The sequence below is a fragment of the Dipodomys merriami genome, unplaced genomic scaffold (genome assembly GCF_024711535.1).
Source record: "Dipodomys merriami isolate MVZ:Mamm:240054 unplaced genomic scaffold, mDipMer1.0.p SCAF_49, whole genome shotgun sequence".
Taxonomy (NCBI): Eukaryota; Metazoa; Chordata; class Mammalia; order Rodentia; family Heteromyidae; genus Dipodomys; species Dipodomys merriami.
The window spans coordinates 10,598,803-10,618,563 of record NW_027206057.1 but is presented as its reverse complement, the minus strand read 5'-3'; the positions used below and the strand labels follow the sequence as shown (position 1 = coordinate 10,618,563).

Genomic DNA, 19,761 nt, shown 5'->3' with positions numbered 1-19,761 from the left:
AAATATCTAATTTGAGTAGTTTATGCATAACTATTAGTATATGATCATAGAGGCCCAGAGTTGGCCTGTAAGATCAAGATTCATACCTTTTACCTTACTTTACTTTTCTGATAGGTTTACTCATGGGGAAGCAATACCTTTGGTCAGCTTGGGCATTCTGATTTTCCAACAACAGTTCCTCGACTTATAAAGGTATTTTTTTTTTTACTTAATAGCAATTAATCTTCAAATTCTATATTATAACTATTTGCTCATTGTGTTGAACAAATTTGTAGTCTAAATTTGTTATTTATTTATTTACTTTATTACTTTATTACTATTTGAAGTCAGAAAGCTGACTTCAAACCTCTAGAGGTACTAGGCACTGTCCCTGAGCTCTTTTGCTTAAGGCTAGCCACTTAAGCCACAGTTTCACTTCTAGCTTTGTAGGTGGCCAATTGGAGATAAGAGCCCCTTGGATCATTTTGGTTTTGAACCATGATCCTCAGAGCTCAGCCTCCTGAATATGTAGGATTATAGGCATGAGACATTACTGCCCAGCCTTGCCTAGCTTTTTTGATGGTCTTGAACTGTGATCTTCAAAATCTCAGCCTTCTGAGCATTAAAGGCATGGCCACCAACACCTTACTCCTGTTTAAAAAGAATTTTTTTGCCAGTCCTGTCCCTGAGCTTCTTTTGCTCAAGGCTAAAACTCTACCATTTGAGACATAGTGCCACTTCTGGTTATTTCTGTTTATGTGGTACTGAGGAATCGAACCAGGGCTTCACCCATGTTAGGCAATCACTCTACCACTAAGCCACATTCCCAGCCCTAAAATTCGTGTGTGTGTGTGTGTGTGTGTGTGTGTGTGTGTGTGTGTGTGTTAGGCAATCACTCTACCACTAAGCCACATTCCCAGCCCTAAAATTCGTGTGTGTGTGTGTGTGTGTGTGTGTGTGTGTGTGTGTGTGTGTGTGTGTGTGTTTTGGTAGCTCTGGGGCTTAAATTCAGAAGCTCAGGTTTGCTAGGAAGGCATTCTATCACCAGCTTCCAGCCTTTAGATGTTCTTAATTATTTTTTTTAACATGAAACCACTTCTTTTCAAACTAAATGCACTTGTAAGAAATGTGTTTTTTTTTTCTTGGCCTTATTCACTGAGTATATTACCTTATTCTTTTTTTAAACAAAAACTTAAAGTACTTTCACATAAACTGAAAGTTTTTAAGAATATGATATTTTCTGAGCTTTTGCTATCAAATGATTACTCTGACTTCTCACTTTAATTTGCCTTTTACAAGCCATTATTTTATAGTGTTGCATTTATAACAAATACAATAGTAAACCTTTTTTGTGAGCTAAAAATATAGGTGACATTTTCACTATTGAATGGATTTGTTTTAGTTTATTAAATTTTACTTCTAAGTCTTCATGTAATTCTATTTTTTTTTTTTTTTTTTGCTGGTCATGGGGTTTGAACTCAGGGAATGAGCACTGTCCCTGAGCCTCTTTATGCTCAAGGCTAGTACTCTATCACTTGAACCACAGTACCACTTTCAGCCTTTTCTGAATAGATTATTGGAGATGAGTTTCATGGACTTTCCTGCCCCAGCTGGCTTCAAGCCGTAATAGTCAGATCTCAGCCTCCTGAGTAGTTAGTATTATAGGCTTGAGCCACTAGTTCCTGGCTTCATGTAATTCTAGAACAGTGTTCTTCAGCCTTTTTTTTCATTTTCTGTACCATCTTGAGTTGTTAGCTTTCTTTTCTTTCCGCTTCTTTTCTTTTTTTTGTTGGAAGTACTAGAGTTTGAACTCAGAGTCGTTCTTGCCAGTTAGGCACTTTACCATTTGATCCATGCCTCTAGTCCTTTTTTGCATTGGTTGTTTTGAAATAGGGTCTTGCTTCTTGCATAGGCCCATACTTGGACTTGAATCCTTTTATTTTGCTTCCATAGCTAGGATGATAGGTGCACATCACCATGTTCAGCTCATTCCATTGAGTTAGAGTCTTCCCAAGCTGGCCTGGAACAAGGTCCTTCTAATCTTAGCCTCCCACAATGCTAGAATTACAGGCTTGACCCAACATACTATACCACAGCTTCTTTTCCTCCTCCTCCCTTCTCTTCTTCTAGAAAGGTTTGGATTTTTTTTTGGTTTGAGACAGTGTAGTGTGCATCTGAAGAATCATAGACGAATGTGATATGGAGCCTGTGTTTATGTAGCTTGTTTATGATAACTCTTTTGTCCCAGGAGAAACTCTTTTATTGAGAATAGTCTAAAGAAAGGGTAGTTACCTCAATGTGAGGATAATGATCCAAGTCTATACTACAGTATTCCAATTATTTATGTGTCAAAGGCACACTCTGTATTTGTTACCAAGACTCTTATTGATGCTTTTCTTTTCAGTGAACTTAATTTTACTGGGAAGAAATGACTTAACAAAACAGTTAAGAATAAGCTACTGATTTTTGCCTCAGTCTTCAATAATAAGCCATCTGGTGTCTATTACTGGTTTTTTTTAGTTAGTTTAAAAAAGTAAGAAGTGAACCTATCATACTAAAGAAAGTTTTGTAAAATGTTCTTGGAGATCCTAGAAAGTAAGCATTTATTTAGCATTTTAGAGATGAGAGAACAGAATTTGTTACAGAGTTTTACTTCATTCTTTCACGGTACATACAGAAAAGTACAGTATCAAGATTTTGACTTTTTAAAATACATATTTGGGGAAGGGCACAAAGGGTTGTAAGTGGTGCTGGAGATTGAACTTGGTGCCTTATGCATGCTAGGTAAATGCTCTAGAACTGCACTATCCCTCCTGCATAGATAAGAATGATTTTTGAGGGGCCGAGAAGGTGGCTCAGTGGTAGAATGCTTGCCTTGCATGCATGAGGCCCTGTGTTCGATTCCTCAGCACTACATAAGCAGAGAAAGCCGGAAGTGGCACTGTGGATCAAGAGGTAGAGTTCTAGCCTTGAGCTGAAGAGCTGAGGCCCCACGACCAAAAAAAAAGAATGATTTCTGAAGTCATTCTAAATAACCTATGAAAATTAAAAGTTAAGATAGTGAGATTTGCATTTGTTTTGATAGAAATTAAGATTACATATTTGAAATCCTTAAAAAACAAAAACAGGAGGATTGTGAGTTTGAGTTCAGTCTGGGCTATGTAATGAGGCCCTATCTCAAAAAAAGAAGGGAGGGAAGGTGTACTCTTTTCTTCTATGGATGTTTTAATTCACTCATTTGGATAGCTTGAATTTGAGGACTTCTTGTCAGAAGAAGATAGTCATGTAGTAGTGGAGATAGACACAAGTACACACAGGTTCTCACAGTCCCCTAGTACTTGGATCTTATCTAGACATAAAGAATCTAATGGATTAGGGTTATCTGTATAAGAGTCAAGGCTGAAGCTAGATCAAGAGACTTGGGGTAGTAGTTCTGGAACAGTACACTTTGTCCTGTGAAATCTTCTGTGGAATACCATGTACAAAATAGATCAATGTCAACTACTTTAGTTGAAGAACTGGAAGGTACCTAGATCCCTGGTACCTGCTTTTGCATTGTAGCTTGTAAATCACTCCATGGGTCCTAAGGTTTGAAATTCAGTTGTTTAAAGCAGTGATTCTTAAACTTCTGTATATATGTTGGAATCTTCTGGAGGTCTTGTTAAATCAGTACTGGATCCCCTTCTAGGTAACTGTGGGGGCCTGAGATGTTCATTTCTACCATATTCTAAGTGATCTGCTGCTGCTGTTGCACACACCACTCTTTAGAAACCACTAGTCTAGAGGTCCACATACATGGACTTCTCAGGGGTTCTTGCCTGTTTCAACATCAGAGAAGTAGTTGGTGAGTTACCATTGGGGAACTGAATTTTAGCACCTCACAGCTTAGTTGTCAAGAATGAAATTTACCCTTATTAGATCTTTTTGGGTTGCTTTGATTTTTGTGCACAGAGCTGAATTTAAATTGACAAATGTGCATCCTAGACATCAGTTTTAGAGTAGGGCTCTAGAAATTTCTGGAATTGTTGATTGTAATATTGAATATTTATAGAGACTTCAAAAACATAAAAACTTAAATCCATGGGTTTTTCTATTTTTCTGATTTTTATGAAAATCAGCCAGTTCATGGCCAGGTTCTGGTGGCTCATCCTATATGTCTAGCTACTTTGGAGGTTGAGATCTAAAGATCACAGTTTGAAGCCAGCCCAGGCAAGAAAGGCTTGAGATTCTTATGTACAATTAACTACCTAAAAACTGGAAGTGGAGCTGTGGCACAAAGTACTAGAGTGCTAGCTGTGAGCAAAAAAAACTCAGGGACAATGCCCAGGCCCTGAGGTCAAGCCACATGACCAACAACAAAAAAACAAATTTATTTTTTAAAGTTCCAATTAAAAAGCTGAACATGGGGTTTCTTTTTACTCTTACATTGGTTACACTGCTGAGTGCATGTTGCCCTCTGAGGTATAGCTGACTTTGTATCATACCTGCCTAAGTAACCTAACATTTCAGTTCCTGTAGATCTCAAGCTCTCTCTGATTGACTTTGTCTTGGACCAATAATACCTTTCTGTTATTACAGTTAAGCAGTGAAAATGGAGTCTGGAATGTAGCTGCAGGCCAGGATTATTCCCTGTTTTTAGTGGATACAGAAGATTTCCAGCCTGGATTGTATTACAGTGGCCGACAGGACCCTGAAGAAGGTGCCAGTCTTCCAGAGAATCCTAGTGGTACTAAGACTCCAATACTTCTCTCTTGTAGCAAGGTGAGCAAGAATTGGATTCTAAGGTCCACATTCCAAAATACAGGAAGAGTCTCTTTTATTTAAAATTGAAAACCTTTAAAAATTGTATCATTTCACCCCTCCTCCTACCTTATTCTTTCCATAAGCCCCATCCATTCAGAACACTGTAACTTACTCTTTCTCTATTATCTGTCCTTTGTTATAATGTTATGCCCAGGGAGTAGGATTTAGGCTCTCCTGTTCATTGCTGTGTCCTCAGTACATATATTTTTAATTTTTTATTTATTTTATTTTTGAGACAGTGTCTTACTGTGTAGTTGAAGATGGCCTTAAATCTCAGTCTTTCTGCCTCCACCTTCCAGGTGCTGGGATTATAATTATGCTGTGGCACAGTATATATTTTTTAAATATTTGTTGAATTCACATCCTCTTGTAGGAATATTGAAACGGACTTTTCACAAATAAGTTCCTGTGTTTTATGGATCCCTCACAGGTAAATAGAGTAAAAGTAGAATAGAGGGATTTGTAACTGTAAATGGGAAGTAAAAACTGCAGGGTCCTGAGGTGGGCTCATGGCAGACCAGGAAAGCCTGGCAGAGCTCTGTTTTGTTTTGTTTTTTTACCACTCACCTGTTCTTAGTTCTTATTTTATTTCCTGCTGTTATATTCTTTTCTTTTGAAAATCTGAAGTTCTTCCAAACAACTCACATGCCACAAGGAATTTAATTGTCAATACTAGTGCATTCTGGATTTCTTATTCTTACTGAAAACTGTTCTCCTATGGGTTATGTTTTAGTGTTTGATTTGGCCTTGACCTATAGATGGCTTGTTTTTTCAGGCATGCAATTTGGTTCTTTGTGTTTGTTGGCCCTGGCTCCACATTATTTGTAAAAGGTCTACAGTTCTGATAAAGGATAAATAGATTGAAATAGTGGCAAAAGGGAAGAGGTTCTAGAGTATCAATGGCTATCATGGAATGTTAGTGGTCTGCTGGGTGTGTTATATCTGGCTTACCTAGCTTAATAAGATTTAGTGAATAAAGACATTGAATGGTTTTGTTTATGATAAAAAAAGGGATAAATGAGAAAAAGTTTCTTTTAAAGGAAATCATTCCTCCTTCCTCCTCCTCTTTTCTTTTGGAGGAAAAGGGATGGGGATGGTTATAGTACTGGAGATTGAACTCTAGGCTCTCTCTTGTTTGTTTGTTGTGTTTGTTTTCTTTGAGTTAGGGTGTTAGAGCCTAGGCTGGCCTTGAGCTCCTAATTTCAAGTGATTTTTTCCAATCTTAGCCTTTTAAATGCCAAGACTATAAATATGTGCTACCACTCCAAGCCTTGAAAACTCTTTTATAAAAAATACTTTTATTTGATTAACACATACTAATTATACATATTCATGGAGTACAGTATGACATTTCAGTACACGTATGTATACAGTATGTAATGTAAGATCAGGGTAACGTGGATCTATCACCTCAGATATTTTTCTTTGTGTTGCTAACATTTAACACCCTTTCTTACTTGTTTTAAAATATTCAGTAATACTTGCCAACTGTAGTTATCCTATTGTACTGTATGTAGAGCCTTAGAAGTTATTCTTGCTATCTAACTATCCCCTATACCATTAACCATCCTCCCTTCTCTATACTCTTCTCAGGCCCTGCTAACCACTATTTTAATTTTCTAATTATATAAGATCAGCTATTTTAGTTTTCACATATATTATTTGTCTTTCTGTATCTGACTTATTTCACTTAATATAATGCCTCCAGTACTGACAATTTATTCACTTTTTTTGTGGCTTAAGAGTACTCCATTGTATAAGTCCTATATTCCTTTATCCATTCATCTGCCGGTGAGCACCTAGGTTAATTTCATATCGTGGTTATTGTGAACAGCACTGCAGTAAATATGAGTGCAGATGTCTCTTTATTGTATTGATTTTGATTCCTTTGGGAAACTGTCCAATAGTGGGAATCCTGGATCATAAGGTAATTTTTCTGCTTTTTGGGGAACCTCCAAACTCTTTTCTATAATGGCTCTATTAATTTACATGCTTACTAACAGTATCTTGAGTTCCTCTTTCTTTATATCTTTACTATCATTTTTCTCTTTGACAATAACATTTCAAATTGGGGTAAGATATATCATGGTTTTAATTTACATGAATAGTGATAGGATTATTTTTCATATATTCACCAGCCATTTGTCATTTGCATACTTTCTTTTGAGAAATGAGTATTCCGGTTGTCTTTTTTTGGTGACAAGTTTTTACTATATAGCCTGGAATTCACAATTCTCTTGCTTCTACCTCCCAGGTATTATTCATTTGTATTTTTATTTATTTATTTATTTTTGCCAATCCTGGGGCTTGAACTCTGGGCTTGGGCTCCTTTTTGCACAAGACTAGTGTTCTACCACTTTGAGTCACAGTACCACTTCTGTTTTTTTCTGTGATTAATTAGACATAAGAGTCTCATGGACTTGCTTCCCTGGCTGGCTTTGAACTGTGATCCTCAGATCTCAGCCTCCTGAAAAGCTAGGATTACAAGCGTGGGCCACCACCCTGCTATATATTGCTCATTTTTTAATTGGATTATTTAAACTTTGTGCCTTTTTGCTATTGGTTTTTTTTGTTTTCTGCAAATCCTGGGGCTTGAACTCTGGGCTTGGGCACTGTCCCTGAGCTTCTTTTTTGCTCAAGGCTAGCACTCTTATCACTTGAGCCATAGTACTACTTCGGGCTTTTTCTGTTTATGTGGCACTGAGGAATCGAACCAGGGCTTCATGCATAATATGTATAATTAGTGTGTGTTAATCAAATAAAATTCATTATATATTATATTACATTAACTATATTATATATATATAAATCCCATGTTGACTGAATAATTTACATGTTGTCTGTTCACTTTATTGTTTATATTCCTTTGCAGAATTGAGTTTGATACTCCATTTGTCACTTTCTCCTGTTGTTGCTGATACTTTTGAGATTCAAAAACATCTTTCCCAGACCAATATCCTGAAGCATTTCCTTCATATTTTCTTAAATAAAAGTCCTTTATGTCCCATTGTTTAGAGGAAGATAGCTTCTGGGTCCTTGACACTTTTATGTGCAGTGTGTGGTTCCTCTCTGTTCTCATCTTATTTCATGCAAAAGGAGCTCCTGAGCCATGTAACATTTGGATCTCTATGTTTCTTGGGTGTCTGTGTTTCTATTACTCGTAAAGTGAAATTAAAAAAAAATCTTGATTATAGCTGAAAGTAGATTTATTTATATATATATATATATATATATAGCATCATTAAGCAAACAAGATCCTACCTATCTTGTTGATAAATTTTCACCATCCAATTTCAAGCTCTAAATGGTTTAATATTGTGCTTTAAAAAATGCCTCCATATTTAACTGTTGGCTCTGGCCAGGCAAAATGAGTCATCTTTGCCATACCACGTTGCTATTCATACACTGTTTTATTTTTACAATCTTTTTCTTTTTCTTTTTTTAGCTTGGATATATAAGCAGAGTAACGGCAGGAAAAGATAACTATCTTACATTGGTAGACAAAAACATTATGGGGTATATCGCCAGTCTCCATGAGTTGGCTACTACAGAAAGACGGTTCTATTCAAAACTAAGTGATATCAAGTCTCAGATACTCAGGCCTCTTCTCGGTTTAGGTAAGTTGAGACTTCTCCCTAGTCAACCCCAAGTCATGAAAATTCTAGCTCTATCTGTTCTTCCTTATATCATAAACCAATAAAGCCATGCCAGTGCCAATGGCTTACACCTGTAATTCTAATTACTGAAGAGGCTGAGACCTAGAACATGTTGGTTTGAAGCTAGCCCAGGCAGAAAAGTCTGCAAGACGCCATCTTAAATTAACCAGCAAAATACTCAGCTGAAGTCATGATTCAGGTAGTAAAGTGATGGCTGTGAGCAAGAAACTCAGTGAGAATTTGAAAACTACTCTTTTTCTTCCTTTTTTAGAAAGAGACAAGATCTCTCTAAGTTACCCAGGTTGACCTTGAACTCCTAGGTTCAAGCAGTCTTCCTGCCTCAGCCTCCCTCAGGGCCTGGGCAATGTCCCTGAGCCTCTTTGTGTTCAAGGCTAGTGCTCTACCACTTGAGCCACTGCACCACTATCAGCTTTTCTGAGTAGATTAGTGGAGATAAGAATCTCACGGGTACTTTTCTGCCCTGGCTGGCTTTGAACCTTGAACCTTAGATCTCAGCCTCCTGAGTAGCTAGGATTACAGGCCATGAGCCACTGGCACCCAGCTAAGAAAATCTTTTTTGAGTTGTGGGTTTTTTCTTTCTTTTCATTCTCTCTACCTCTCCTTCCCCTCTCCCTCCTCCTCTTCCTCCTCTTCCTTCTTCTTCTTCTTCTTCTTCTTCTTCTTCTTCTTCTTCTTCTTCTTCTTCTTCTTTTCTCTCTCTCTCTCTCTCTCTCTCTCTCTCTCTCTCTCTCTCTCTTTCTTGGTACAGGTTCTCTCTCTGTCCTATCCTACTGCTTCTCAAAATACTTCTGCTTTTATTCTGTAGAAAGTAGAGCTTTTAGGATATGTACAACTGAAAAGGAGAAACTGCATTAGTGAAAGTTGGCCTTAGAATCTGGACTTCCAGGAAACACTCTTGGGCCCACGAGTCCTTAGATATGTTCCATGCTAATTTTTCCTTTTCTTTGGTAAAATTATACCAGGTAAAGAGTCATTGGGATTTACAAGTCATTAGTGTCCCATTCTACATTAGTGTGACTTGATTAAATCTGGAAACCTGACATGTTTTTGCTTAGTTACAAAGAGGGATTGGGAGTAAGGCTATGTAGAGGTTGAGGTTATAGGTTTACCATAGTACTCAGTTGGATACCACTCTCCAGGTGTACTAGGTACTTGAGTCTGTAGGACAGTAGAAAGGAAGGCAGCATAGAGATGGGGCTTGATTGGCATTCAGAAAATGGACAGGGAGTTTTCTTTTATACTCCCTCAGCATTTTTTTTTTTGTGCTAGTCTTAGGGCTTGAACTCAGGGCTTTTGTGCTCAGGGTTAGTGCTCTACCACTTTGAGCCACAGTGTGATTTTTCAGCTCTTTTAGTAGCTAATGAATTGGAGATAAGTGTCTCAGGGACTTTCCTGTCTGGGCTGGCTTTGAACTGCAATCCTCACATCTCAGCCTCCTGAATAGCTAGGATGAGTAGCCACCAATGCCCGGCTCCCGTGGACCCTTCTTAGGATGCAATTTAGGCTAATACTCAGTCCATTTTGCATTAAGATGATATTGGTTGGTATAGATGGGTCCTTCTTTTTAAAATGGAAAAACATCTGCTTTTCACATAACTAATTTACAGTTTTTGTGAATACAATCCCTGTGTAAATTGGGGACTCTGTTTTGTTTTTATTATGTTTTGTTGTGTATCGTACAGTCCCTTTCTGAATGTTCCTCTTGTTATGCTGGGACTATCTGTAGGGCTTAGGCAAAGAAAAGGCAGCCCAAACTGAAAGGAAAATGCAGCTTGCCCTTTCCCTGGGCCTGCTTCCTGACTTCTGTTGTCTTACCTGGTCTGCTCATCAGCCTCATTGTTTCGCATAAAGTCTTAGAAATGAGGAACTTGGTTTTGGAAAAGACAGATAATATGCTGATGCCATCTGACTTTTAGATTTTCTTCTCTGCACTGAAGACGTAGCCTTGTAGGGCAAATAGAGTAAGGCTGAGTAGAGCAGAGGTTAGAATAAGAAGTTGGAAATGTTATCATAATTACAGAAGTAAATTAAATTAATTCCTGCCGTCACTAATTATATGAAATTAGTGAAATTGTATGAATTATGAAATGGCTTTAGCTCATTTTCAAATTTTAAGGAGTATTTGGCTGATATCATCTGAGAAACTGTTGGTTGGTTGGTTTGTAAAATCCTGAGATCTTAATACTAGATCTTTTGGGTTAGAATTATAAGGTTCCTATGAATGTGTTTTAAATATATGTCTTAGATGACTGGGTTTGGATTCCATAGGTAAAAATATACCCCAAAAAGTTAAGTATTCTTAGAAAAGTTCATAATATTGATCTTAGGACCACAAGAAAATATGTCATCATCATTATTTTGTTACAGAAAATTTGGGTACTGTGACTACAGTCCAACTGTTGCAGGAGGTGGCAAGCCGATTCAGCAAGCTGTGTTACTTAATTGGCCAACATGGAGCCTCACTGAGTAGCTTCCTTCAAGGGGTAAAGGCAGCCAGGAGTTTGGTCATTCTGAAGCATGCAAGTCTCTTCTTGGATAGTTATACAGAGCAAGTATCCAGTCCTGTGTCATGTTCAATCTCTACAGGGTTATTCTGCCAAAGGAGAGCAGGTCCTTAATCAGAAGAGACTAGATTAGGGAGAGTGACAAGGTAATAGAAATTAAAAAGCAGTATTTTAATCTTAAACCAACTATAGTTCTGCATTGCCAAAACTCATTGTTCTTTAAAAGGGGAAAAATGGTTTAAAAATAATAAATTCTTATTTTTTTATATTCTAGCATAGTGATTGATAGAGTACTTATTTGCATAAAAGAATTGGAAGCAGTGGTGCAGGCCTTATAAGACTAAGGCTGGAGGATTTTTGAATTTAAGGCCTGCCTGGGCTACATAGGAAGGCCTTCTCTTAAAAACCGAACACCTCTGCAGCCAACAAAACAAATGTACTACAGTAAATCTGGTCATTTTGTTTTCTAAAGTAAATTATACTAAAATTAGAGGAAAGAAGTAACTAATTTTAAGACCAATTGTAAATATGCAGCTACTCTGATGTCTGCATTTTTTTTACTGTTGTATAAATGAACTTAAAAGGACTGACTACATTTGACATAAAAATATTTTCTTAACAAGACCTACCATAGTTATATCCAAGGTTTCTAAACATTTTTAAACATTTTAAATTAAAGTATTTAAAGGCTTAAATATTTTAAATTAAAATATCTCAAGTATATTTGATACTTAGCTTAATTTCTTTTTTCTTGATTTACAGTTTGATACTATGATTCAAAGCATAATTGAAGTCTTATTCTAATGTTCCCTAGACTCTGCTGTCCATATGAAATATGTATTGTCTTTATTCCTTGTTTATTCATACCTCATCCTAATAACAAATACTGAGTACCAGCAAGTGCCAGACACTGCATGGAGCTCCTCATTCACTGTAGCCACAGCATGGTTCAACAAGAAGCACCTGCCCTCAGTGGGTTCATGCTCTACCTGATTTTTGTTAGGTTATTTAAAGCATGAGTAATGTATGCTTGTTATTGAAAACTTCAAACAAAGATAACCAAAGGGATATTTAAAGTTGCCCTGCCAATGGAAATAATTCTGTTAATCAGTTTAGCGTTTTTCCTTTCAGAGTTACAGATATAAGGAATTTCAGTTCTAAGCAAATTAAATATACTTAAGACTGTTGTTTGAGATGTACCATCTTGGTTTGAATATTTTAAGTCCCATCTTTCAGACATGAAAATAATAATACAACTTGATACTAACTTTAAAATTACATTTTTGTTTGTGTGAAGAGTTCAGCTTTTATTAGTATAATTTTCTTTTGACTTGTATTTATCTAATAATACCTCTATCCATTTCTTTTTCTTTTCTGATACTTTAGGACAGATGCTTGAAAGAAAATTTATTTTGATATCTTGAGCTGCTTTTTGAAACATTTTAGATAGGGCAAATAAAAGTAGACATAGATGCATTTTAAATTATTTTAATTATAAAAAATACCTAAAATATATTTTAGGTGATACTGTAGTAGTATATAGATTCTATTATAGTAAAATAACACCTAAACTTACCATAATAAACCTTTTCAAAGAAAGACTCCAGCATGTGGAGCTGTTATTAGCCTTTTTCTTCTCTCACAGAATTGGTTGATTGCTAGGCTCAGGATCATGAAAGACATGTAGCTGATTCACATTACTTTATCAACATTTGTTCCCTAGCAGTATGTCATTATTTAATCAGTGTATTCTGATTCTTATGCAAACTCTTTTAACATGCTTAATTACTTCCAGTCTACTTTCTGAAGACTTAATTGAGAAACCTGAAGTGAAGAGAAAATTTTCATTAAAGATCCAACAATATTAATTATATTTTCTCCAGCTTGTTAAGTTACCACCTAACTTACCTGCTGGGCAAATTCTGGCAACTTCTGTTCAACTTCAGGTGTTTTCAGAAATTTCTTTTTTTATACTATTTTTATGAAACTGGTGTTTACTCTTTGCCCCCACCTGCTGTTTTTCTCAGTCCTTTACAGTTTTTGAATGTTCTGAGACTCATTGGTAAGATTTTAAGATGTTTGTTCTAGACACTTGTTTGAGAACTGTTTGTTCTAGTTTAAATTTCACCATTGATGTAAATTTATTTTCTTCTTCACTTAAGGTATTGTATATCAATTACAAATTTCCTGGTTATGGGTGGATTCCAACTTCTTGCTAAGCCTGCCATGTAAGCAAAACATACACCTTCCAGTTTTCCTTGTAAAACCAAAGATTAAGTTTTATACTGTTTATAAGTTTTATACTGTTGTGTATTTTAAGTGTGATGTGGTTACAGTTACCTAAGTCAGATAATGAGTATATTTCTTTTTGGACAGTAATATCACTCCTTCCCTCACTCTCAGTTTTTCCCTCTAATTTTTTTTTTTCATCTAAAAAAGAGAATATGCCTGGAGGCATGGCTTAGTGGTAGAGTACTTGCCTAGCAATCACGAAGCCCTGAGTTCAAATCCTAGTAACTCCAAAATATAAAAAAGAGAATATTCTGTCTCATGTTAGTAAATAGTAAATAATGTCAGAGATGGTTAGAACAGAATATACATTGCATGAATATAAGGTGTTTGCATGTAGCTTTGGATAAACAATATGAAAACCCTTTGTATGAGACTAATAAACTTGAACTTCGTTTCTCAAGACATGTTCTAGCAATAAAGGCAAGTAAAAAAAATTCTACTTTAGTAGAAAGTATTTGAGTTGTTTGCTTTTATTCCACATTTAACAAATGTTAAGGTTTGTGCTTTTTCCTTTTATTCTTCTATCCTAATAGGAGTATTAACATCTTTATCTCACTTCTGATTTTAGAAAATGCTTTTTTCACCATTAAAGATGATTAAGTTTTTGTATATATTATTTGCAGGGCTAAACACTCCCATCCTAAAAGTTAGAGAAGGGGCTGGGAATATGGCTTAATGGTAGAGTGCTTGCCTAGCATGCATAAAGCCCTGGGTTTGATTCCTCAGTACTACATACACAGAAAAAACTGGAAGTAGAGCTGTGGTTCAAGTAGTAGAGTGCTAACCTTGAGTGAAAGAAGCTCAGGGATTGTGCCCAGGCTCTGAGTTCAAGCCTGAGGACTGGCAAAAAAAAAAAAAAAAAAAGAGAAGAGTTGATTTTTTGTTGTTGTTAACGTTTCTAGGCTAGCACAAAAACCTAGGGCTTGCCTTGCACTCTTCCCCTGAACTACAACTCCACTCCTTGAATGATTCTTTTTTCTTTTGTGCTGGTACTGGGCTTGAACTCAGGGTCTAGAGCTGTCCTTTAGCTTTTTTGCTCCAGGCTGGCACTCTACCACTTGAGCCACAGCTCTACTTCAGGCTTTTCTGGTGCTTAGTTGGAGATAAGAGTCTCATGTACTTTCTTGCCTGGGCAGGCTTTGACCTGCAATTCTCAGATCTTAGCCTTCTGGGTAGCTAGGATTGCAGGTCTGCCACCAGCACTCCACTGAGAAGTTCATTTTTTAAAATTTGTTTTAATTTTCATTAGTTACCAGGGTTTGAACTCAGGGTGGCAAAGAGTGTCTGGCTTTCTTCCTTTGCTGGTGTTCTACCATTTGAGCCGTGCCTCCAGCAAGACTTTGCTGGCTATTCTGGAGATGGAGTCTCATGGCATTTTCTATTCCTTTTCTGATTTTGAACCAGCTTTTCTGGATCTCAGCCTTTGGAGTAGCTAGATTATAGTTGTGAATGAATGACTCCAGCTTAATGACACTATTTTTTCAGTTCTTTTACATTCAGCCTTTCTGTATCATCTTCTAATGTTTTTGTGTATTGTAAGAAGCACATAGATGTACTTTTATAAAAATACTTTATTGTTATTATAAAGATGGTAAATAGAATGACTACAATTACACAAGTCAGGTAATGAGTACATTTCCTTTCATATAGTGTCTTCCTCTCTCTCTCTCTCTCTCTCTCTCTCTCTCTCTCTCTCTCTCTCTCTCTCTCTCTCTTTCTCAGTCCTTCCCTCTATTCCCTCCCTCCCATCTCCACCCATGGAGTTGTATAGTTCACTTTCATCAGTGTCCAGTGAATTCCACTGCACTTTTCACCCTTTTTCCCTCTAGATGGGCTTTTTAACCAACTTATATTTTTCAATAAAGCTTCTGGCTTTGACAAGTTCTCAATTGTCGAAGTATAAACTTAGAATTGTGGGTTTCATGTTTATAATCTTTTATGTTTTTTTTTTGTCATGGGCTTGAACTCAGCCTGGGATCTGTCCCTGAGCTTTTTCACCTAAGCTCTACCACTTTGAGCCATAGCGGCACTTCCAGTTTTCTGGTGGTTAATTGGAGGTAAGAGCCTCACGGACTTGCCTGTCCAGGCTGGCGTTGAATTGCGTTCTCAAATCTCAGCTTCCTGAGTAGCTAGGATTATAGTGCCCGGCTTTATAATCTTTTTATTGTCTTTTTTTTTTTTTTGTCAGTTGTAGGTCTGGGCCTGGGCTCTATCCCTCAGCTCTTCAGCTCAAGGCACACATTCTACCACTTGAGCCACAGCTCCACTTCCAGTTTTCTGGTGGTTAATTGGAGATAAGAGTCTCATAGATTTTCCTACCTGGTCTGGTTTTGAACCATGATCCTCAGATCTCAGCCTCCTGAGTAGCTAGGATTATAGGCATGAGCCACCAACACCCTGCTTAATCTTTTTATTATAATGAGTAAAAAAAGCTCTAATGTTGATGAGATGCTGAATTGTAGCCAAACCAATAATTAAAAGTAGAAAGAACACTAATTTTTTTTTTTTTACAAATATTGTTGCTTGAAGAAAACCAGATTTAATCACAGGTAATGCAAAAGTATACAAATATTCTTGGCAATATAAGTGGGACGCTTGAGGGCTTTGTAGCTAAGAATTATATGCTATATCTATAAAATATCAGCATGATGCCCAGCATATAATTGTGACTTATTCACTGACAAGATGATTCTGTCCCACCAGTTTTTCTTTATAAATCTTTTTTGTGTCTTGGTCTAACGAGCATGGTTCAATTATTTTTTTGATCAGCACTGAAATTTATTAATGAAAACTTAAGAATGAGCTCAGTGCTGGTGGCTCACACCTATAATCTTAGCTACTCAGGAGGCTGAGACCCAAGAATCAAGGCTCAAAGCCAGCTCAGGGAAGAAAGTTCCCAAGACTCTCATCTCCAATTAGCCACCAAAAAAAGCTGGAATTGAAGCAGTAGCTTAAGTGGTAGAGCACCAGCCTTGAGTGAAAAAGCTAAGGGACAGCACCCAAGCCCTGAGTGCAAGCCCCAGAACTGTGTGTGTGTGTGTGTGTGTGTGTGTGTGTGTGTGTGTGTGTGTGTGTGTGTGTGTGTGTGTGTGTGTGTGTGTGTGTGTGTGTGTGTGTGTGTGTGTGTGTGTGTGTGTGTGTGTGTGTGTGTCTGTATGCATGTGCACACACACACATAATCATGAAGTCATAAAAAATTGAATATAAAAACTAAATTTTAGGGCTGGGAAGGTGGCTCAGTGGTAGAGCACTTGCCTTGCATGCTCAAGGCCCTGGGTTTGATTCCTCAGCACCACATAAGCAAAAGGAAAAAAAAAAGCCGGAAGTGGCGCTGTGGCTCAAGTGGTAGAGTGCTAGCCTTGAGCTGAAGAGCTGAGGGACAGCGCCCAGGCCCAGAGTTCAGGCCCCATGACCGGACCCAAAAACAAAAACAAAAACAAAAAAACCCACTAAATTTTAGCTTCAGTTTGAAATGGTTTCGAAGACCTCAGTATTGTAATCCTTACCTACAATTTGCCTTACCATTTCCTATTAATTGTGGTACTGATTCTTGCAATTTTTTTTTTTTTTAGTTGTGCAGCTTGAACTCAGGGTCTGGGTGCTGTCCCTAAGCTATTTTGCTCAAGGCTAGCACTCTACCACTTTGAGCCATGCACCACTTCCAGTTTTAAGTAGTTACTTGGAGATCAGAATCTAATGGACTTTTCTGCCCAGGCTGGCTTCAAACTGTGATCCTCAAATTTCAGTCTCCTGAGTAGCTAGGATTAAAGAGCTACTGGCATTGGGCTTTTTGCAAATTAAAAAAAAAAAACAAAAAACAAACAAAAAAAAAAACCCAATGTCTTTCCTGTCATAAACTGTTAATAGTTAGTGATGAACAATTAAAGGAAAAGAGAAGAATTTAAACCTATTTATCTCCTTGCTAATTCTTGAAGCCAAGATCTAGTTGTTTATCATCCATTGTTCCTGGGATGAAAACAATTAGAGCAATTAAACTTGGAGTTTATTCCTATACTTTGGGCTTTGTAAATGACAGATGTGATGTCATTTGGTCTCTGATTATTCCCTGCATATATGAGATGCATGCTACATTTTTCTAGAACATAGAATCTGTGATTAGCCAATTTTATTAGTCACTGTTACTACCATTTGTTACATTTTATATTAAAAATCCTATTTTATGGAGAAATTGTTTACTTACATCTAGGTATTTAGTGTATTTTTATTTTGTTTTCATTATACTAAAAATGCACATTCTAAACAAAAATACTCCACTGAAATTTTCTGTGCTATATCACACATACTGTGAATGCCACAATGACTAATTGAATCTTTTCCACCTTACCTCTAGTGATTTCCTAAATAAAAACCAGGAATTGTTGCAAGATTTATCAGAGGTGAATGATGAAAATACTCAATTAATGGAAATACTGAATACATTGTTTTTCTTGCCAATCAGACGACTTCATAATTATGCAAAAGTTTTGCTAAAGCTTGCTACTTGCTTTGAAGTGGTAAGTTTCCAGATATATTCCCTTTGGGTATATAGGAAGTTGTCAAGGTTCATGATAATTTGGATTAAGCCACCATAAGATCTCCATTTCTACTGATCTTAATATTGTATGTATCTGATTAAATGCCTTTCTCTTCGGGTAAGTGAAAGCCAAAAGTATGACTAGGTAAATATAGTTTCCTTTGCTGTAGATTTAGTTTTCCTTCAGGACTTGATCTACATTGATTGCATTCATTTTATGCAACTGTTTCTAAAGTTGAAACCCTATTAGGAATGCTACTCACTCAGTAGTTTATGAAATGTCAGAGTTTATGAAATGTGTGCTTAGTATGACTCACACAAAGCTCGGCTCTTTAGAAAAACAATTATTTTTTTTTTACTAACATGCATTAATTGTACATGGAGGGAGAATTTCATCCTGACATTTCTATACATATATACAATGTATCCTAACCAAATTTACCCTGTCACTCTCCCTTCTCCTCTGCCCTCTTAAAATAATTTCAACAAGTTTTAATGTCCTATTTTCACACATGCAAACAAACTACTTTGACCATATTATTCTCTCTATTAGCCTTCCTCCTCTTTCTGGTACCTACTCTCCCAATAGAGGCTATTTTACCATCTTGTCATAGCTGTTGTATTTTTAGTTTGTATTAATTGCACCAAGGAGTTAGTTTAGCTTTTCAGACATCCATATATTTTGCTTTAATCAGCATAATCTCTACTGCTTTTTTCCCTCCACCCACCAATTCCAACTGATCAACAGCTTTCATTAGATTTCTTATGTCATCTTCATACATAGTTGTGATGTATTTCAAAATTATTTACCTTCTTTTTTCCTCTCAAGTATGTCTTTCTCTATGTATATTACATACACACACATACATATGTATATCTGTGCACTTATACATGTCCATAAGCATGTATGTCTTTTAGGCCTAGCTTCCACAAATGGGTGAAAACATTTGATATTCAGCCTTTTGACCCTGGTTTATCTTCCTCAACCTGATGCTCTTCAATTTCATCCATTTTCCTGCAAATGATTTCATTTTTCTTTATAACTGTGGAACATACCATAGTATATATGTATTCCATATCTTATTTATTCATTTGTTGTTGGGCACTTCAGCTGATGCCATTATTTGCCTCTTGTGAACAGCAGTGTAATAAACATGGTTATACAAGTATTTGGTGGGGGGCATTCACTCCTTCACATATATACTCAATAGTGATATGACTGGGTCATAAGGAAGGCCTATTTTTAGTTTTTTAAAGAGCCTCAATAGTGGTTGCGCAAGTTTGCATTCCACGAACAGTGTATGAAGGTTCTTTACTCATTCCTCCTCCTCAATCCTTGCTAACATTTTTCTTTGCTCTTTTGCTATTTAATTTTTTGAGCTATTTGTATATTCTGAATGTTAATCCTTTATCTCTTTCATAGCTGGCAAAGATTTTCTCTTATCCTGTGGATGATCTCTTGGTTCCGATTATTGTTTCTGCTACTATGCAGAAACTTTTTAATTTGTCTCATTTATCAGGTCTTTTGTTTTCTGGGTAATTGGAGTCCTATTCAGAAAGTAATTACCTGTGCTTATAATTTACAGAGTTTTCTTTATGTTTTCCCATAGTAGATTTAAAGTTTCAGTTCTTACTTTGGTTATTTGATCTATTTGGGGTTTATTTGGATACAGAGTGAGAGATAGTGGTCCAGTTTCAGTCTCCTGCATTCATAAATGTTGTCTATATATTTATCCCAGCACCATTTGTTGAAGAGATTGTTTTTCTTTCAGTGGACTTGGTCCTCTATTTTGTTCCTTTGGCTTGGGCTCCATTTTGGTGCTAGTATTAAACTGTTTGTTACTGTGGCTATATAGTTTAGTTTGATGTCTTGTGATACTACCAACATCAAATTTTTTGGTCAAGATTGCTTTGGCTATTTGGATCCTTTTATGCTATGTAGAATTTTAGGATTTTTTTTCTATTTTGGGGT

The 19,761-nt window shown here is 36.6% G+C and overlaps 1 protein-coding gene across 4 annotated transcripts in view; it reads left to right on the top strand.

The window, feature by feature from the left end:
• The window catches only part of Als2 (alsin Rho guanine nucleotide exchange factor ALS2), an 85,092-nt gene that overhangs the window by 34,641 nt on the left and 30,690 nt on the right, over positions 1–19,761 (top strand). For all 4 annotated transcript variants that reach the window (XM_069995834.1, XM_069995833.1, XM_069995831.1 and 1 more), the window contains exons 8-13: positions 115–192; positions 4,558–4,740; positions 8,228–8,399; positions 10,827–11,007; positions 13,126–13,191; positions 17,607–17,769. In XM_069995834.1, the coding sequence (XP_069851935.1) occupies positions 115–192; positions 4,558–4,740; positions 8,228–8,399; positions 10,827–11,007; positions 13,126–13,191; positions 17,607–17,769 (843 nt within the window). The remainder of the gene's footprint in view (positions 1–114; positions 193–4,557; positions 4,741–8,227; positions 8,400–10,826; positions 11,008–13,125; positions 13,192–17,606; positions 17,770–19,761) is intronic.